This window comes from Eumetopias jubatus, unplaced genomic scaffold, assembly GCF_037043125.1.
Source record: "Eumetopias jubatus isolate StellerSeaLion01/CBP00866 unplaced genomic scaffold, mEumJub1_p1.0 scaffold_14, whole genome shotgun sequence".
In the NCBI taxonomy this organism is placed as follows: domain Eukaryota; kingdom Metazoa; phylum Chordata; class Mammalia; order Carnivora; family Otariidae; genus Eumetopias; species Eumetopias jubatus.
The window spans coordinates 80,319,238-80,339,763 of record NW_028274820.1 but is presented as its reverse complement, the minus strand read 5'-3'; the positions used below and the strand labels follow the sequence as shown (position 1 = coordinate 80,339,763).

General features: G+C 37.3%; 1 protein-coding gene across 15 annotated transcripts in view; it reads left to right on the top strand.

The window, feature by feature from the left end:
* Nucleotides 1–20,526, top strand: part of CADPS2 (calcium dependent secretion activator 2) — a 506,725-nt gene that overhangs the window by 324,481 nt on the left and 161,718 nt on the right. For all 15 annotated transcript variants that reach the window (XM_028104882.2, XM_028104880.2, XM_028104885.2 and 12 more), the window contains exon 9: nucleotides 2,267–2,333. In XM_028104882.2, the coding sequence (XP_027960683.1) occupies nucleotides 2,267–2,333 (67 nt within the window). The remainder of the gene's footprint in view (nucleotides 1–2,266; nucleotides 2,334–20,526) is intronic.

Below are 20,526 nucleotides of genomic sequence, written 5' to 3'. Positions count from 1 at the left end.
TGATGTTGCAGCAGGTAGTAGTATTCCTCGTGCAGGACCTTCACTCTCAGCAAGGCTTACACTTGCCGATGGTGTTGATGGTTTGCGTATCTCTATTCACTTTCACTTATATGTGACCCAGTTGCCCAGCAGCATGCTGAGTGAGACCCTTGAAGGAGCTCAGAAGCAGGCAGTCGTCATGGGCAAAGGTGATTCCAAATGTCTCCTGTGGCTCCTAGGCAGGTGTTTGGTGCAGATGTTGTGAGTGCACTTTTATACAGCACATCTGTTGTGTCTCCGGTATCTAGCTCCTGGGGTCATTGCTGTTAACCCTGTAATAGGAGTTAGGGTGTGTGCATTTCAGGAGAGGGAAATTACATAGGAAATACAAAAAGAGAGCAGCTAAACACCTACCACCAAAACCACAGAAGAGAAATTAGAGGCTGGAGCAGAGGTGGGGCAAAGGGTTTTAAAGGAACCTCAGGAGGAGATAGTGAACAGGTGAGAACAGTAGCAGTGGATGTCTCTGTCAGTCGCTAAATGAATTCACATTATATCCAGGAGCACAGGCAATGTGGTGTCAAGGATATTGTGCAAGCCAAATGGAAGTTCACCTAGCTAGCTGATGTGTCTGAAACAAAGTACATAATTGACTTGGGCAGTGTGGATGATGATTTCCAATGCAAAAGCCTAGTTTTTATTTTGACTTTTAGTAACTGCATGTTTGTTTTCTTGATTCTGAAAATTTAGAACCCAAGAAATCAAGCTCATAGATACAGAGAACAGATTGGTAGTTGCCAGAGGAGGGAGAGCTTGGGGTGGGACAAATGGGGGAAGGGGTATTAAAAAAAACTTTTAAAAAGTGCCCATTCATTTCAACATACCTTAGCCAACATCTTGCATTTCTTTTTTAAAAGGGGGCAAGAACGTTTGCTTTGCTTTTGCAAAAGAGAATTATTTTAATGAGACAGCAATGAAAAATTCAAGCTAAGATTTTAGTTTTAAAAGTTGTGAAAGTCTCTGGGGCGCCTGGGTAGCTCAGTCACTTGAGCCTCTGACTCTGGGTTTAGGCTCAGGTCATGATCTCTGGGTTTTAAGATGGAGCCCCATGTGGGCTCTTCCTTTCCCTCTCTCTCTGCCCCTTCCCCTGCTCTCATGCTCTCCCTAAATAAATAAATAAATATTTAAAAACAAAATTAAAAAAATAAAAATTGTGAAAGTCTCAAGACTTTAAGCCCCCAAATAAATGAATAACCATAGCTTAATACTCAGAATTTTATATAAATTTAGTTTGAGTAACCTTTACAGAGATCAATCTTCACTTCAGAAGAAAAGAACAGTGATAAAATATTGAAAAATCTTTAATTTAAAAATTAGGCCTGTATTTGTCATATTTCAAACTTCTAACAATGTTTTCCACTTTTGTAGGCGGTGTGTATAAGTTTCTGTGGTATAATTTCAAAACAGGTCTCCATGATATGCTTCACTTCATTAATTTTTAATTTCTTCTTCCTCCTTGATGTATATGCCTACATCTGTATATTCAGTAAGAACAAAATTTTATTCTCAGATGATTGACTACTTTATTCATTTCCATTCATATTACTGTTAGCAATGCAGAGTTAAAGAAAAGCCCTGGGGGTGACTATGTTGAATTATGCCATGTTCTCTCCACATACATTATTGCCGAATTTCATAGTTAGGGAAATTTGCAGCAAGATACTTCCATAAATCAGCTAAACCACCAAATTATGAGGTTGGCAGAGACCCTAGAAATCAGCAAGCCCAGTCCTGCCATTTATAGTTGAAAAAACAGAAACCAAGGTGGGTGCCAGCATAACTTGGGGTCACCCAGCTGGACAGTGACCCTTTGCTCTGGGTTCTTGACTCTACAGCCGCCGCCTCCTTAGGCCACACTCCTCAGCCCTGGTCATCTGAGAGCTGAGTCCTCTATTCCCAGTTTGTAGCCTTTGTCTCTCCTAAGAAGTGTGTGTAAGAATAAAATTCCCACTGGTTCTTTGATTATCCTTTCTAGCTCCAACTTCGCTCAATTTGTAGTAAGAACTGACAAATTGATAAGCCACATAAATCAATTCCCTTTCAAGAACCTAGAATAAGCTCAGTCATTTTGTAACACAGAAGCTACATGTTGTCTCAGCTTTCAAATGAACTAAACTTTGCCTTTAGCAGGCTAGTCTCAAGAAAAGAATACCTATGGAAGAAATATGATTACACAGAGCCACAACATTATTCATCTAAAATATTCTTTGCTTGTTTTTCTTACCAGATATCTGTATGCCCTAGGACAGAAGGTTTGGAAAAGATGGAAAAAACGTTACTTTGTTCTTGTTCAGGTTAGTAAATTATTTTCCTGTTACAGAATCAATCTAAGAGTGCTCAAGCTTTTGCGTACTGGGTTAGATCTATTGATATTCACTGTGTTAGAGATGAAAACTAAAAAAAAAAAAAAACTTAAATATTTCATTTCAAAATAAAAGTAAATTTTTTCACATGCTAACACAAGTAACCTTTTTATGTAAAATAACTGTTTTCTGAATCAAACAATTTAGGGAAATGAGCGGCATTATTTTACACTCTTGCCCATCTCTTTAATGTGTCGCTTAATAGAATGCAGCTGTATTTTCATATCTGCTTCTACATTCAATGTGTTGCAATATCAGATGAAATTTAGCCTTTGGAAAATTCCACCATACACACATGAGAGAGTAGCTGTGAAAAAGACTAATGATGTCTGAATATTATTACAAAAATAGTTTTGACCTCTCAGATTCTCTGAAAAGATCTTAAATTCTTCAGGATGACAGGACCATACCTTGGGAAAAACTGCATCATTTTGATATTTTATAGATAAACCATAATACTTAGAAGCTCCCATTTTTATTTTTATTTTTTTAAAGATTTTATTTATTTATTTGACAGAGAATGAGATAGATAGAGCATGAGAGGGGGGAGGGTCAGAGGGAGAAGCAGATTCCCTACTGAGCAGGGAGTCCGATGCGGGACTCGATCCCGGGACTCCAGGATCATGGCCTGAGCCGAAGGCAGTCGCCTAACCAACTGAGCCACCCAGGCATATAAAATACAAATACAATTTGTATTTTTATACAAATATTCCATTTTTATCATCTATTCACATAATTATATCAGTAAATTACCTGGGCTGGTAGATTTGTTTGCAATAGGATTCTGAATATAGGCAGATTACTGGGATATTCAGTCTCTGTTTTGTTTTTTAATCATAGATAACCTTTGCTCATAGAATATACTCATCAAAATAAATTTACAGTAAGGAATAAATTTCTGAGTAGTAGTCATTCCATTCTATGATGAATCCAAGCTATTTTATCCCCAGTGGATATATATGAAAAGAAAATCTTGTCGATTCCTGCCCACACATTAAGCAAACTTTAAATGGACTGTATCAGAATAACATGGCAAAATGCTAAGGAAGGAAAACTGTCATTTCCAGATGTAAGGTTATCTATCTATTGTTGGATGTGCCACAGTGGCATGGTAACTTCATGAAAAGTATAAAAATTCAGTCAAAGGTAGTTTTATCTGCATGGCAAACAGCCAGCCTTTTTGGTTAAAATGTAGCCTTGTGATTGGAACCATTATTTGGTCAACTAATTTAACAAAAGATACACATACTTGTACACATGTAGGTTGGGCAGTCTTGATATAAAGCCCAAGCATTTGCTTTGAGTAAGGGTCTCCTGTTTGGAGTTCTGGGTGATCTGTTCTCCGAAAACCATACCCATATGACCTCTTCTTTGGTTTCCACGTTTAATTTCTTTACGTTGTTATAAGAACTTAAACGCATTTACTAAGCAGTTTTAATGCAGATCTTTCTGGACATTTGATTTTATTCCTATTTATAGATGGCTCACATCTAATTTGACAAGTTTGTATTAGCAACTTTATCACATCTTTCTAAATCACTCGAGTGATTTTTCATAGAAACAGCAGCTTTTTCATAGTCCTACTTCATGCATTACTATGCAGACTCTTTTTTAATAGCTGATGTTATTGGCACAAACCAACCTAACTGACTCTTAATAAGCACAGAGTTTTACCTATTAGTCATTACATTTTTTTATTTTTCCTTTTCTTAAAGACTTTATCTTTTTAAAGCAGTTTTAGGTTCACAACAAAACTGAGAGGAAGGTACAGAGATTTTCCATATACCCCCTACCCCCACACATGCCATGGTCTCCCCCATCAGCAACATCACTTGATACATTTGTTACCAAGGACGAACCAACACTGGCACATCATAGTCATCCAATGTGCATTGTTTACGTTAGGGTTCACTCTTAGTGTTGTATATTATATGTGTTCGGACAAATGTATAATGGCATATATCCATCGTTGAAATGTCATACAGAGTATATTCACTGCCCTGAAAATCCTGTTCCCTCTCTATTCGGCCCTTCTCTCCTCTGTGACAACCATTGATCTTTTTACTGTCTCCATAGTTTCCCCTTTTCCAGGATGTTCTATAATTGGAATCATATAGCACACACAGCCTTTTCAGATTGGTTTCTCTCACTTAGTAATATGCTTGTAAGTTTCCTCCATGTCCTTTCATAGCTTGATAGCTCATTTCTTTTTAATACTGAATAATAATCTATATTCCATTGTCTGGGTGAATCACAGTTTATTCATTCACTTATTGAAGGGCATCTTGGTTGCTTCTGAGTTTTCGCAATTATGTATAAAGTTGCTGTAAACACTCCTGGGCAAGTTTTTGTGTAGACATAAGTTTTCAACTCCTTTGGGTCAATACCAAAGACTATAATTGCTGGATCATTTCTATTATGTTTTAAAGAATGAATCAGAGTGTTCATTAATCTAGAGGTCTGGTTAAGTGACAGGCTAAGAGAGTTTCAACTATGTTAATTGTATATATGAAAATTGAGTTTATTAGATTAGTCTTGAGAGATCAGATGATCACCTCATGGTTTTGGCCAGGTGAGATTTGAGGTAATCCTTTACTCCTTACCTTATTTTCTAGCATATGATCACAAGAATCAGAAATTATAGGACAAACATGTATACTTTGATGATCACCCTATAAAAGAGTTTTGAAATGAAAGAAAGAATTAGAGTACTTTGAGATCATTAACTGGTATACCTTTGAGGAGCATTAACCCTGTCTTTGGGAAGCTAGAAAGTTCTGTCAGTAACAAAAATAAATTTAACATTTTTTTAAGATTTTTATTTATTTGAGAGAGTGTGCAAGTGAGCAAGCGGGGGAGGGGTAGAGGAAGAGAATCTCAAGCAGACTGCCCTCTAAGCACTCGTGACTCTCAGATCATGATCCGAGCTGAAACCAAGAGTCGGATGCTTAACCAACTGAGCCACCCAGGCACCCCAAGTATAACATTTTAAAAGGCAAAATTTAATTTAAACCCATAATTAAAATTTAAATGTAAACCATACACTCCATAATTGAAATTTAGAGAAAACACTACCAGACTATAATGAATTCAGATTTATTCCACCTGAGATGTCATCTTAAAATCTGAAGTAAAATTTAAGCATTATAATTTTGCACAAATATATGTACATACGTGCACTCATACAGAGAATCCCATGCCAAGTGTTTTGAGGTAAACGTGCCAGTACTCTGGCAACTTTTTGAAGTTGTAAATACGATTGGATCTTCCTTTCAATTCCAAATGTAATGGTCAGACAAACTGAATGCACACACTTCAAAATCAAGATGGATGTGTATGGAGATTCCATGAGAGCGACCCATTGGGAAGAACTGGGTAGTTTTTATTAGTATTTTTAAAGAGCGCTCTCATTCTATTGGCACGCAGCTTGTAGGTTCATACCTGCAGGCTGCATTACTGGAAAGCGAAGGAGTCATTTTTTGAGGGAGAACACTATACCCCTGCTGTGTCTGCTGCTGCCGTCGGCAGAATGGTGCCCTGGCGATAATGTGAATCTCATCACCACTTGTGAGTGTGTATTATATGAGTGATATAGCTGGAGATGTAACCATCAGCTCAAGAATTTGTGCTCATAGAAACTGATTGAGAGTCAGATTTGGCCAGCTGCAAAGTCATTGTTCAAAGTGAACACTCGAATAGCTGCTGAGGTGAAAAGACCTTCATAAAAACATTTAAAGCAGAGTTCAAAATAGGAAAATAAATTATTTACTAATGTGGGGTGCTTATTTAGCTTCCAAGTAAGGTCGTAAGTAAGATTAATTTCGGTCCCCATTTAGATTCTGAAGTCCGTACAGTTACCAGTGTATTGAATAGATTTTCATGTTTTTTAAGAGGCTGCTTTTTCTTTTTTTTTTTAAATGAAGGTGGTAAATGTTGGTCCAAGCCAAATTGAAGGAACAATTGATTTTAGAAGAATATGTTTGACATCTTACCAAAACTTAAGTGTTTCTTATTCATTTTTCTTGTGCTTATTCAGTGGTCTAGTATTAGATTTGGAGGATACCATTGTTGTAAAGTACTTATGACACTAATACATTTTTGTTCATTATAGTACAACCATTTAATATCTTTAAAATTCTCTGATTTACTCAAACTGAATTCCTAATTCTGTAATCTGCTAATGACTATTCAAATAACCGTTATGTCCCCACATGTTGCATATTCTGTGCTAAATCCAGGCATTTTTGAAGCACTCACCTACTCCAGTTATTGCTATATTTTTTTCTAATATTTATTAAGCAGTAGTAGCAGACATTTATGTGAAGCACTTTCAACACATGATCTTTTTTAATCCTCAGAATAAGGTATGTTTGAGGGATAGGTAATAAATATCCCTGTTGTACAGATATAATCTGTGTACAAAGGAGTTCTGTCATTTACCTGGAATTATAAAGTCAGTATGTGGTAGAGTCAAGCATTCAAATCCAAATTTAGTCTACAGAGTAAACTTTTATTTTCCCTGCCCTAATGCTAAGATTCAAGTGATGCACACAAATGAAGACAAATAGCTACAGGAATCATCACGGTGGATCATTAATTTCATGAGGTACAAAACAGTTTGACTAGACATGGCCATTAAGTGAAAGCACAGAGAGTCTCATGCTCGTGAAGGCTACTTACTGCGTGACATCTCTGGAAACTGAAGTAGACATCAGTGTTGTTTTGGCCCTGTATCAAAGTGTTCACTGCTTGTTGTCGATGTGTCAGAATCATGACTTGAAGTTGCTGCAAACAACAGCAGGCTATCAAGACATAATGTTAATTACACATCAGCTGAGTTGGCACAGGATGTAAACAGTCATCCATGTCACTGAGTGATCCGTGCCTGCTGCAAACATCCGAGAAGCACTCTGTTAGTGAGATGCCATCAGAAATCTGCTTGAGACTTAAGTGGCTGCCCCAGCCTGTTGCTACCTGAAATATTCAGTACACATGGAGACCCACTGCAGCACGCTGCTGTCACGTATTTGAGAGTACCATTACGACATGAAGTTATGTGGTCTAGATTTAGTCTTAGGACATCAGCTATTGGCTGAGAGCAATGTGAAGTGAAGAAATGTATTGTTTGTCGGATCAAGAAAGTCATGGGATAGTGGCTCTCTAGCTTTATGTTTTAAATTGATTGAAAATTTACAAACCCAGGGCATGTTCAGTGTAGGATGAAATCAAATCATACAGAATTATTTATGGAGAAAATAAAAGGCCCTCATCAACAATACCCCTACCAGCATTGCCACCTTATTCCATTCTCATTTTCAAAGGATCACTGCCAAGTAACCACTGCCAGTAGAGTGGCTTTCTGAAATTCTATCTGTGTGTGTGTGTGTGTGTGTGTGCGCGCGCGCGTGCACACATATTTTCTGATTTGTGTGTGCTTATTTTCTTAATAGAATCAGTCCATATATATATTCTATATATTGCTTTGTTCCCCTTTGAAAATATTACAGATGAGGTGCCATGTCACTATATAAAAATCCACTTTATTCTTTTGACTGGATGATTGGATCCCATAGTATGGATTAACGTAATTTATGTAACAGTTCCCCCTTTTTTGGACATTTAAGTTTTTCCTTTTTTTTTTTTAATAAGCAATGGTAGGGCGCACCTGGGTGGCTCAATCAGTTAAGCATCCGGCTCTTGATTTTGGCTCAGGTCATGATCTCAGGGTCGTGAGATCAAGCCCCAAGTTGGGCTCTGCAGTGAGTGTAGAGCCTGCTTAAGATTCTCTCTCCCTCTCCATCTGCCCCTTCCTCTCTGTTCTCTCCCTCTCCCTCTCTCTCTAAAAAAAATAAAATAAGCAATGGTACAATCAACACACACACACACACGCAGTCCTTATGTATTAAGCTTTGTGTGTGGGGGGGAATATTCTTATAGAAATAGAATAACTGGGCCAAAAGGCATGGATACCTATAATAAGTAAGATTATAAAGCTTTAGATGACTCAGGAGTACTTAGTCACCAGAACTTTGGCTTGTTTTTTCATTTGTCATTTTTTGTAACTAATAAGTAGTCATTATGTGTCAGCATGTGTTATTTTATCTTTCAAGATGCACACACTTGCAATATGGAAGAAAATTGAAAGTTATTGGTTATAGGGCTTATTTGGAACAAAATGTTAGTGGACAAGAATTTTTTCTTTAGATTTTTTTTTATTTTTTTAGCACGCTTTTTTTTTCTGTTAGTAACTTTATTTATTTTTTATTATGTTAATCACCATACATTACATCATTAGTTTTTGATGTAGTGTTCCATGATTCATTGTTTGCGTATAATACCCAGTTTTATTTTTTAAGATAATTCTTGCTTTGTGATCATTGAATTTTCCATTGGGAAGAAAAAAATGGTCCTATTATTTTATACAATTTACCCCTGGACATTAACAGTACATTAACTTTTCAAAATCGTTCTAAAATATGAGCTGTTATGATTTACCTGTATCTCAGGAGCTAAAATTATAAAAGGTGAAGTGAACATAGGGCCAGATTTAGCAAGGAGAATCTCCTATGGATCAGGTGGTGATCCCAATGCAAAAATGCCTCTTTTATATACCCCCGGTGTTCCCTTAAAACTTTTGTTTCTATCTTCATGTTTAGATTCCAGGGAACTGTCTGATTCCTCTTATTGTATCGCTCGTACCTACAAAAACGCAGAGGACCTATGAATGAGAATCGTGCAGTGTTATGAAGTCAGAATTAAGTATTGGTAGGCTCAGGGGTTTTTTTTTTGTTTTTGTTTTTGTTTTGAAAATTGCTTTACAAGTCTCAATTTTTAAATGCTGTGCATATGTGTAGCTTATGTGTATATGTATATTTATATGCAATATAGATCTTTCTACATACATACTTGTATGACTGCCACATAGTAAAGACTCAGTAAATATTTAAAGAAGTGAGTATTATCTGTCCTTTAATTTGGATTCCTTCTCACACCTCTATGTGGGACCTAAACCTGACTTCTGTTTGGGCGTACCTGACAAAGCCGCGGTGTCCTGGTTGATGTACAGCCAGAACACAGAACAGAGGGCTGTAGCCCTCCAGGTTTCCTGCCGCTGGACTAGCTGAAACTGCTCTCATTGTCACACGGCTCTTATCTACCCATGTCATCGTAGCAGCTTCCACTTTCTGCCATTCTCCCTATAATCCCTTGTTTGCATTGCCAAAATAATCTATTTGAGGCATAACTCCAATTTTGCCACTTGCTGCTTAAATCGTTCTGTGACTTCCCATTACGCTTAGAATTACCCCGACCATGCCCCAGAGAAGATCCTACATGTTCTGGGCCTTAGCTTCCTCTTTGGTGAGTCCTCTGTCCCACTGAGCAGCACTTCAACTTGCAGTGTTCTGCCCCAGATTAGGTACAGTGCCAAGAATTGGAGTTTAGTACCTCAGAGTCGCTAGCCTCCCTCACCAAATGTACCTCAAATAAATACATAATATGGGCTTATTTTTTAGTGGGTGATTTCTATGCGAATATACCTTTGAATTAAGTTCCCTGCCTTTCTTTCATCTAGTGGTTGTTCGGCTACTTTTAAACCCGTCTATAGAAATTCTGAACATTTTATTGTTTTCATTTCCCCACGGCTGGCTCATTCTACCTACCCATTTAAGTACCAGGTCAAATGTCATCTCAAATGGGCCTTTTCTGTCCACCCAATCTGAAGTATGTCAACTCACTCCATGTCCCAGTACCTTGTTTTCTATTTTTCAGAGCATTTATTTCTAATCACAATGATCTTTTTTTATTTAAAAATTTCCTATTATTTCTTTACCTCTTCTAGAATATATGTTCCATGAAAACAAGGACCTAGTCTTTCTTATAATCTACTGTGAGTAGAAACAATTTATTAAATAAATACATGTGCATCACCCTGAGCATTGTTTTTAAAAGACTGCCTTTCCCCTCTTTAATTTATACACCAACTGCTAAATCGTTTTTACGCCGTTTGGTCAAAACAGTAAATATATATTCCCCTCAAATCCATCATGATCTTGAAGATATATTCCTTTCCCTTGATTAAATTAAGCTGTGGGATTTTTTTTTTTTTTTTTAAATAAGTCTAGCAGCACCTTTGGCCTCTGCCAAGAACGTTTCCAGCTAAGGATTTTTTAAGCCTTAATCTTTACTGAAATTAGATGGTGGCAGTTGCTAAGCTGTCAGCTGTTAACATGATCTCTGCCGTAGGAATACAGCATGCAAATGCGAATGTTGTGGTCTCTCAAAACTCATAGTTAGCACTCACACATGTGGACACAGACAGGTGTTGGACAGGTTGGCAATTGAAAATGAAATGGGAGGATTCCCAGACCAGATGCAGAGACCTCATGGGACCTTAGCAACTTAAGTGAAGGTGCCCTGTCAGAGGTAGTGATGCCAAAACCTGATTTAATGCTGTCCTCAGATTAAAGTCTGTTTATATCCCCCAATTTTCAATAAATCCATTCTTTATGGAGTTAAGAGTGGATTGAGTTAAGGATATTGGATGTTTGTCATAGCTGTGTCTTTCCATTGAAAGGATTTTCAACTGCAATATAGTACATTATATAAGCTTTGTTCGGTAATATACAAGTAAGCTTATAAGTGAAAACAAATACTAGGTCAGACCACCTGTTTCTGTCTAATTCCCTGTCATGTGGTGATGAAGCAGAGTGGAGGCTGCAAAATCTCCAGCTTGGGAGCCCAGGAAGCAGGGTACCTCCCCCCGCCGCCCCCCACCCCCGGTCCCATAGCTTCTCTTTCAGTGACATATTTTAACTTAGTGCCAGCTGATGGTGACACTTCTTTCAGAGTGCAACTTCTCCCAATTACCCTCAATTTGGATATTGGCTAGCAAACCAGTAGGTATAAGGTGTTAATGCCATTCAGAAGCATTCACTGGAATGTGCCCTGCAGGTTCATTGTAGAGTTGGCTTCAGGAATGTGCTTTAACATGACCTTGCACAAGAGATGGGTAATGTGAAAGCTCTTGGGGATACTAAAGAACTCACAAAGAAGTGTAAAATGCAGCATCATTTTATGGAACTAGAACCAGGAGGCAGGGAGTTAAAAGAATGGTATTCATAGCTGCTTCTGGAACCAATGTATTCAAAAGCCAAACGGTACTTTTTCAGTTGTCTCCTGGGTTGGGTTTCCTAATTCTTAGTGATAGCTTTGTTAGCCCTTGGTGTTTTGTTACTCTTCCATCTGTGCTCTTTGTTGAAACCCACAGCCCAATAATCCACGACAGATTCTGGGTCTGGTGAGTGACTTTTGAGATAGTAAAATATTAAATAAAATGTTAAAAGAAGTATGACTTTTGAGATAGTAAAATATTAAATAAAATGTTAAAAGAAGTACAAAATGAAACAAACGTTTAATACTTTATCATTTAAACCACTATGGCTTTAGAAAGTAGGTGATTCCTTTGAAGGTGAAGGTTTTTTTTGTTTTATGCTTTTTTAGTATTTCTAAAGATCTTGAATTTGGGACTTAAAATTTTATATATCGTTCGTGTTAAATAATTATTTAAAGTTAGCTAGAAATATAGTACTTAAATCCTAAAACAGCTACTGGACTTGTATCAAGCTATATTAAAGAAAGAAGCAACACTGATGTTAAGCATTTTACATTACATGTGGAAAAACAAGTCTTTTGACAGGTAATTTTGAAGACTAGATCTTAAATGGCAAACAAATTTTTAGCATTTTAGGTGGCTTACACATATCATGTCTGGGTTCTTTAGTGCATGACCACATGAACATAATTAATGTAGAAATCTTTAGAGATGAATCCTTTTTTTAAAAAGAATAACAATTTCAAAAACCTACATGAAAATGTATAATCAAGATAATGTCCATTAGAAATAAAGGGGATAGTATCTAAAACTACATTTAGGCATCTCCATGTTTTCTTTCTCAGGTTCTTGTTCATTTACGATTTATTCAACAAGTCTGTGAGCTGAATGGGAAAGAAACAGCCTGGGGGGAGAAGAGAGGAAAGGAGGGAGGTGGGGAGAGAACCAAGTGAGGCTGGGACACAGAAGCCGAGACAGGAAAGCCAACGGCCCTCAGGTCCTTCACAGCAGAGAAACGTGTGTCCCCAGAATCAGTTCAGTCCCCAAATCGGCCAGGTGCCTTCACTCTGTTACAGCAACAAGGCACATCTCCAACCCCCAATGAAAGGATTCTTGGAAGTCACAAAGGAAGAGAGAGAGGATGATGGTTTCCTGACAGCAGGGTGTCAGGAAATGTGTTGGGGACTCCTGCCCCACAGGCAAGTAGGTGCCAGGTGCTCTACATCAGTTATCTCTGGTTCTCCCAGAGCTCTGGGGCGTGCAGTAGCCTTGTCTCCTTTGACAGGAAATCGGACTGACATATGTAAGGGTTAAAGTGATTTCCCCAAGGTCATATCCGAGATGAGTTGGAAAGAGGAAGTGAGGGAATGAAAGTGGGGCTTCTGTTTCGCAATGGCAGACTCCTGTTAAACCTGGCTTGTCTGCCTTCCCTTCTGTTTGAAACACCTTCATATGATTATCCTCAGAGAGCCCTTTTCTGGCCCAGTTACCGAAAATATACCCCCTTCAAAATCATTCTCTTTACTCTGTTTTGTTTTTCTTCACAAATGATTCACACTCAAAATTGTTTGAGATACTTATTTGTGGAGTCTTTTCCATTCTGTATGAGATTGATTTTTTCTATTTTTTTTTTTTTTTTCTGATTCCGAGGCTGGGGACACTCTTGTAATGCTCAGGACCTAGAAATATTCATTGTAGATACTCAGTAAATATTTGTTGAATGAATGAATGAGAGGGGAAAATACCCATAAGAACGGGGGAAGATATGAAAATTATAAATGCAAATGGAACTAAAGTCAGTTATTTACCAGACTGACTAGTAAACAATGAAAAACTAATTCCCAGATCTCTAAAAGATGTCAAAGAAGGACTAAATGTATCTTTCTAAAAGACCAGACTACATTCATGCTAGTCTTCAAACTCTTTTGCTAATATGTCCCTTAAAATAATTTTGTACAACTTGTACTTTATTATACATTATTATACATTATGGTCATGTAAATTTTTTTTTTTTTTTTTAGAGGGAGAGCAGGGGGGTGGGGGAGGCAGAGGGAGAGGTAAGACAGATTTTTTTTTTTTAAGATTTTATTTATTTATTTGACAGAGACAGCACACAAGCAGGAGGAGCAGCAGGGAGAGGGAGAAGCAGGCTCCCCGCTGAGCAGGGAGCCCACTGCTCAATCCCAGGACCCAGGGACCATGACCTCAGCCAAATGCAGACACTTAACTGACTGAGCCACCCAGGCGACCCAGGAGAGATTCTTAAGCAGGCTCCAGGCTCCCTACACAGGGCGTGATCTCACGGCCCTGAGATCATGACCTGAGCTGAAATCAAGAGCCAGATGCTCAACTGACTCAGTCAGCCAGGTGCCTCAGGTCGTTGTAAACTTTTCATCATAAATTTATATAGTCACAGTGGGTACAGTTTCTAAAATAAAACCATTAGTTAATTGTAAGCATGCCAAATAGAATCTAATGCTGCTGTGATTCTGTAGCTACCTGTAACCATTGAAAATTGTATTTTATTAGCTTTTTCTCCTCCTATTTTTATTTCCCTGGGTCTTCCCCAACAGAATTTTACTCTTAGGAAATAAGTATTATGTTTCAGAATCCTCTTCAATCACTCTGTCATGCTTCTCTGCAATTAAAAAGTGTACAAAATTGGAATTAAAAAAAAATTCCTATGAAGTCCTAACTGTCAATACCTTAGAATGTGACCTTAGTTGGAAATAGTGTTCTAATTAGGATGAGGTCATACTGGAAAAGAGTGGGCCCCTAATTCGGTATGACCGGTGTCCTTCTAAAGAAGAAGGCGTTTGGGCGTAGTCATGCACACAGGGAGAACTCCTTGTAAAGATAAAGGCGGAGATGGAGATGATGCTTCTGCAAGCCAAGACATGCCAAAAATTGATAGCAAACCACTAGATGTGATGGGCAAGACCAGGGATAGATTCTCCCTCACAGCCCTCAGAAGGAACCAACCTTGATTTTAGACTTCCAGCCTCCAGAACAGGGAGACAATAAACTTCTGTTTATGCCACATAAATAAACAAACTTAAGCTGAGAACAGAGATTTCTAAGAGACATAAAAAATAACATAGGGAAGACAGAAAGTCCCTTTCCTTAAAAATAGCTACTTCTTATGCTAAACACCCAGATTTGTTTCCCTTTCTCCCAGTGTTTGAACAAACCAAGTCAGGTAAACTACCTCGCTTGAATAAAAATAAGACTGCGAAAAGGAGAAAACAAACTCTTATAAACAAAAGCGTTTAAGTATTAAAAATTATTTTATATTGATGTACATTTGCAATCATGACTAGCAGACAACTGATAAGAGTATATAGATACATGACAAAACCTGAAGGACAATTATTAAACGTAAAAAAGTTAAATTTTATTGTAAATGCCCATCTTCATGAGCTGGTAGCTTCCCTTCCCAAATTTCCTGTAAATGAGTAATTTTTTCTAAAATGAGAAAGGGTTTCAGATTGATTCCTTGTTTATAGCATTATTTAGAGACGTAAGCATGGAGAAGCCTGGCTCACCTAAGTAGGTAGATGGAAACAGTTTTGTCAAGCATCACTCATTTTCTCAACTGGTGTTGTGTGTGTGTGTGTGTGTGTGTGTGTGTTTTAAGTTCCTAAGTTAGATGCCCCAAACACATAGTGATCTAGCATAAAAACAATTTTTAAAAATATTTTTAGTATTCTATCATCTTATAATTAAATTAGTTCCTTCTATAATTCTGCCAAAAGCAAAAAATGTAAAAACTAATATTCAAATACTTTGTTTTGCCTCTGAATGTAGAGAACCATCCTGTTGCAACTGAAGAATTCCTATCCAAACCTTACTACATAAATGCCTGCTAGAAAATGATAGTTGGGTTAGAGAAAGCCGTTCGTTTCTACTTTCTCTCCAGCTTGAGATTGAGGAGGTAAATCCTGTCAGTTCTCTAGTGGGAGATGAAGGGGAATCAATGAGAATTTCCTGTCATTCGGCAAAAATCAGACCTGGAAAGATTACTGTTGGTTCGAGGATAAGAGGAAAGGTGGTGGGGGGAGGGGGGCTGGAGACCTATGACGGGATTCTATAATATTAATCCTTATTTTGCTTAATTTATAAGAAACATGGACTCTATTGAAAAGTTTGAAAATGAGAGTTGGATTTGATTAATAGAAGAGATCTGACAGAAATAAGACAATAAAACAAAAAAACTGATGTTGTTTTAGGCAATAATGTACAGAATGAACACTACACAGAATGAAGTCAGTAACAGAAGACAGGAGAAGCTCTAAGTCCAAAAACTCTACCCACAGTGGCAAATATTAAAGGAAATACCCAATATGATAAAAAAAAAAAAAAACTGCTTATCTAAGTGAGAAGAGAACACAGATAAAACAGAGTAGCAGTAAAAGTAACAGTGAAAGTAAAAAACAATAAAAGGAACATTTTCTGATATTTAAAAGAAATTAGTCTGCAGATAAACGGACTTCCACATTTCAGGAAATTTAGTGACAAGATATCTTCAAACATTTCTTATGAAATATTTTTTTCTATTAAAAGTATGTGCGTTGGGATGTGTGGGTGTCTCATTTGGTTAAGCGTCTGCCTTTGGCTCAGGTCCTGATCCCTGGGGGTCCTGGGATGGAGCCCTGCGTCAGGCTCCCTGCTTAGCGGGGATTCTGCTGCCTCCTTTCTCTTCACCCTCCCCCTGCTTATGCTCTCCCTCTCCAATAAAATCTTTGAAAAAAATGTGTGTTGCCTCCTACATCTTAACACTCAACTACAAAAGTCAGTAGAGTTAGATCTACAGAGAATTGATTGGAAATTGTGTGACTTGAGAATTTAGTATACATCTGTGATCTGTAAGTCTCCTTCCTGAAAATGTTTAAAGCAGAACTCCTGGTATTTGAGATGAATGAGTATAGTTTCTCAGAAATATGAAACTTAAAATATAAAAGAATTAGAGTAATAATAGAGCTAAATATTACTGTTATAAAATATCTTGAGTCAAACATAGACATGAAAAGTGATTCCTGACCAAGTTATGAAGTATGAAGTAATTTTCTTTTTAAAACAGATTTATTTATTTTAGAGAGCGGTGGGGGGTAGGTGGCAGAGGGAGAGGGAGAGACAGAATCCCAAGCAGATTTCCCGCTGAGCACAGAGCCTGATGCAGGGCTCAGTCAGGACCCTGATCATGAGCTGAGCTGAAATCAAGAGTCAGATGCTCAACCAACTGAGCCACCCAGACACCCCATGAAGTAATTAGAACAAAATGTGAAACCTGATTTCCAGATTTTTGTCAAAGTTAATGAATGGAGTGATGAAAACAGGCTGTACTCCTCAAGTTATATGAGAAACAGTCAAAAGTGATTTTGTTTTTTAATAAATATGGGGTTAGCTCTGTCCTTGAAAGTTTTAAAGTAACTAGTATAGAATAAAAATGGGATGCTGAGAAAACTTCAGTAAACCTAAAACATTTTTGAACACTGCGTCATAAACTAATGTACTATATGGTGGCTAACTGAACATAATAAAAAAAATTTTAAAAACCCTAAAACAGAAGACAGCTATGTGTGTGTGTGTATATATATATATATATATTTATTCTTACTATATATGTATTAAATATACATATTAGGAATCCGATTCTCAGAATAGGATTAACCAACAAATCCGTATGTATGGTGATTTTAAGAGCTACACCGCAAACAGCAAGAATATGGAGAGAAAGTAACATGACAATATTCAGACGAAGGAAAATTTAAGAGCAGTATTAAACACATCAAAGGATGATCATTTTATATTCATTGAAAATATAACCAGTGGGGCACCCAGGTGGCTCAGTCGTTAAGCGTCTGCCTTCGGCTCAGGTCATGATCCCAGGGTCCTGGGATCGAGCCCCACATCGGGCTCCCTGCTCCGCGGGAAGCCTGCTTCTCCCTCTCCCACTCCCCCTGCTTGTGTTCCCTCTCTCGCTGTCTCTCTCTCTCTGTCAAATAAAATCTTTAAAAAAAAAAAAAAACAATTATTGTAAAACAAATGGTGATTTATTGAATATGTATCTGAGAGAAGAAAATAAAGGGATAATGCCTCAAATTCCTTGCTATTCAATTCACTTTCCTTTCTCTCCCATACCTAATAGTAGTCTTAATAATCTTTGATTATAGTTTCTTACGGATAACTATGTATTTTATAGCTATCTTAAATAACTTTGCCAGAAAATAAGAGGTAATTGGCTTATTTGGGAAAGCAGTATAAGTTTCAGAATGTGAATTATAAAATAGTATGGTCTATTAGAAGGAATTCCTAATGAGATTTGAGGAGACTTGTATTTCTAGACTAAAGATGATGATTTCCTCCTAGGTGACCTTGGGAAAGTCAGTTTCCTCATCTGTGAACTCTGGAGTTGAGATCATCATCTCAAGGGTCCAGAACCCTGATCCCTCAATAGTACTGTGTTCTAGAGAATAATCTTATGTTTTCTTTTCACTGAAGCTTAGCTCTGGATTTAACTCTTTATGATTTAGTGAGACCTGAGTCCCCTAGATATCATAGTCTCCAGTTTCGTAATGTATTCTCTTAAGATCCTCTCCACACAGGGGGAGATAAACCATGAGAGACGATGGACTCTGAGAAACAAACTGAGGGTTCTAGAGGGGAGGGGGGTGGGGGGATGGGTTAGCCTGGTGATGGGTATTAAAGAGGGCACGTTCTGCGTGGAGCACTGGGTGTTATGCACAAACAATGAATCATGGAACACTACATCAAAAACTAATGATGTAATGTATGGTGATGAACATAACAATAAAAAGATCCTCTCCACACAAAATCTATAATCCTATCAAATGTAACAATATTTCATTCGTTAATTTCTATTGATTAAATACCTTGTAGAGTGTAAAGACAGTACTATCAGAAAGTAAACCTATAATGTGGAATCTAATCCAATCTATACTATTACATAATATGTATCTTACATATATATAAGAATGAAATTGTACGAATTATTAAGTTCCATTACAATTCCAAAGCTGCTAATTATTTTTCCAGGTCAGTTTTCAGTTTGCACTACTTTCTAATATTTTGGCTTTACCTTTCTTTCCAAGTAAAAACAGAAAATACAGCAAGATCCCACTTAACGTGAATCAGATGTTTTTGAGAAAGTAGGAATTTCTTTTTAAAATAATCACTCCCTAATCACTTGTTTCCCAATTATTTTTTGATTTATTATTTCATTTTGTTTTTTCCTGAATTATCTTAGCATTTTAATGGGTTTCTTATGACTGTGATTACATCATAGCTACCAGGATACCTGAAAGAGTAAGAATGTGGTTCCCCTATGTCTGAAATCTGGGTCCATCACAAAATGGATGCTTAAGACAGACTAGTTAGATAAAGGAATGAATTTAGCCTCATGTTTTTTGTTTCCTGAACATTTTAATTGGAGTGTTTGACATTTTAAAAAAATAAAATATTACTTGTAAGTGGAGGAAGATTCGTTAAAGAGTACAAGTTGGGTAATTTGGACTGCTAGACTATTAGTATTTTTTTTTTAAACAAGGCTTAGTATGTGATCTGTACTATCAAATAGATTTTCGAATGTGGTTGAATATTTTATTGAATTGAAGTAAATTTAACTTCATGGAGAAATTAAAAGGCAGGGACTGTATGCCAGACAGTGTGGGAGCTGGTGACTCAGAAACAAAGAACACACACTAGTAAATGCAGCTAGAAACTGTGTGAAGGGGACAAGTTTGTAAGGGTCTTCGAAGGAGGAGTAGGGTTTTCTAGATTAGGAAATATAAACCATGCGATTTTAAAGGTGAAGGTGATATACTCCTGCTTGGGAGTTCAGGTGGAAAAATGAATAAAAGTGGGCGAGTCTTGTTGGAGAGCCTGTCTGGAGTACCAAATGCAGTGGTAGCTCTAAATTCCAACTAATATTTGCGGGAGATTTTTGCAAGCCGGGCGGGGAAGACAGACCTTTCCGGGTGAGTCATCTCTCTCCCAGCAGATTCCAGATTCTTCATGTGGTGATGTGTCAGGAGACTTTCTTTCAGCCAGGTTTTTAAAATTCTTCCAAATGAAAGAACGGAACAGGAAAATGAAGTATTGCCTCAATAAATTTTCTATTTTGTTAATAATTGGTCACAAAAGTATTCCTTGGTACTAGTTTCCTGAAGTCTAATAATTATATTTTAACTATAAGACAAATCTGAACATATTTTGGTTTCATATACTAACCCCATCATAGATTTTTTTTTCCCCCTGGAATGTAGTGAACTGTGTCAGTAACATATAGTTTTTCCTCATACATATAAAAGTTAGACCTGTTACTCAGAATCTCCATAAAAAAAGAAGAAAATTGAAGGATTAGCCAAAGGATTCAAATTGGTGGTCTTGGCTAGTCCTAAGGTAATGCTAAGAATTCTTTTGTGGAAAACACCTAGAAGTGCTGGGTAAGTTATAACAGCTGTATTGCATAGCGGTATTGCAAGAAGGAAAACCACACGCGCCAAATAGTGAAGGCTTCTGCATTGATCTTGCAGCTGTATTGGGGCTGGTTTATGGGGACAAGGTGTTGATGTTGGTGTGTAGGGATTTTATTGTTCACTCCGAGAACGAAAACATACCCTGAGGCATTCTCAAAGTGGGAATTTGGATAAGAGATCTTCTTTTAAAGAACTTAGAAGAGCTCGATCTCTGTGAAATGTGGACTAGAAGAAAAACTGCCCCCAGGCTAGTAAATTTATATTTGGCCTGAGGCTCTGAATATGGAGTAAAAATGACTCCTGAGAATTTGTAACTATTAGCCTATACTCAGAGAATGTTGAAGTTCTAAGTTATTTTATACAAATATAAGGGAAATGCCCAAGTGAAGAAATTAACACAAAAAGTACTTCTGGATTGATGATGTTTCTGAGGCATCTGACATTTAAAAAAAAAAAATTGTTTTTGGAAATATGAACCTTTAACATAGGTCTTATAAAATATCCCCAGATGAAC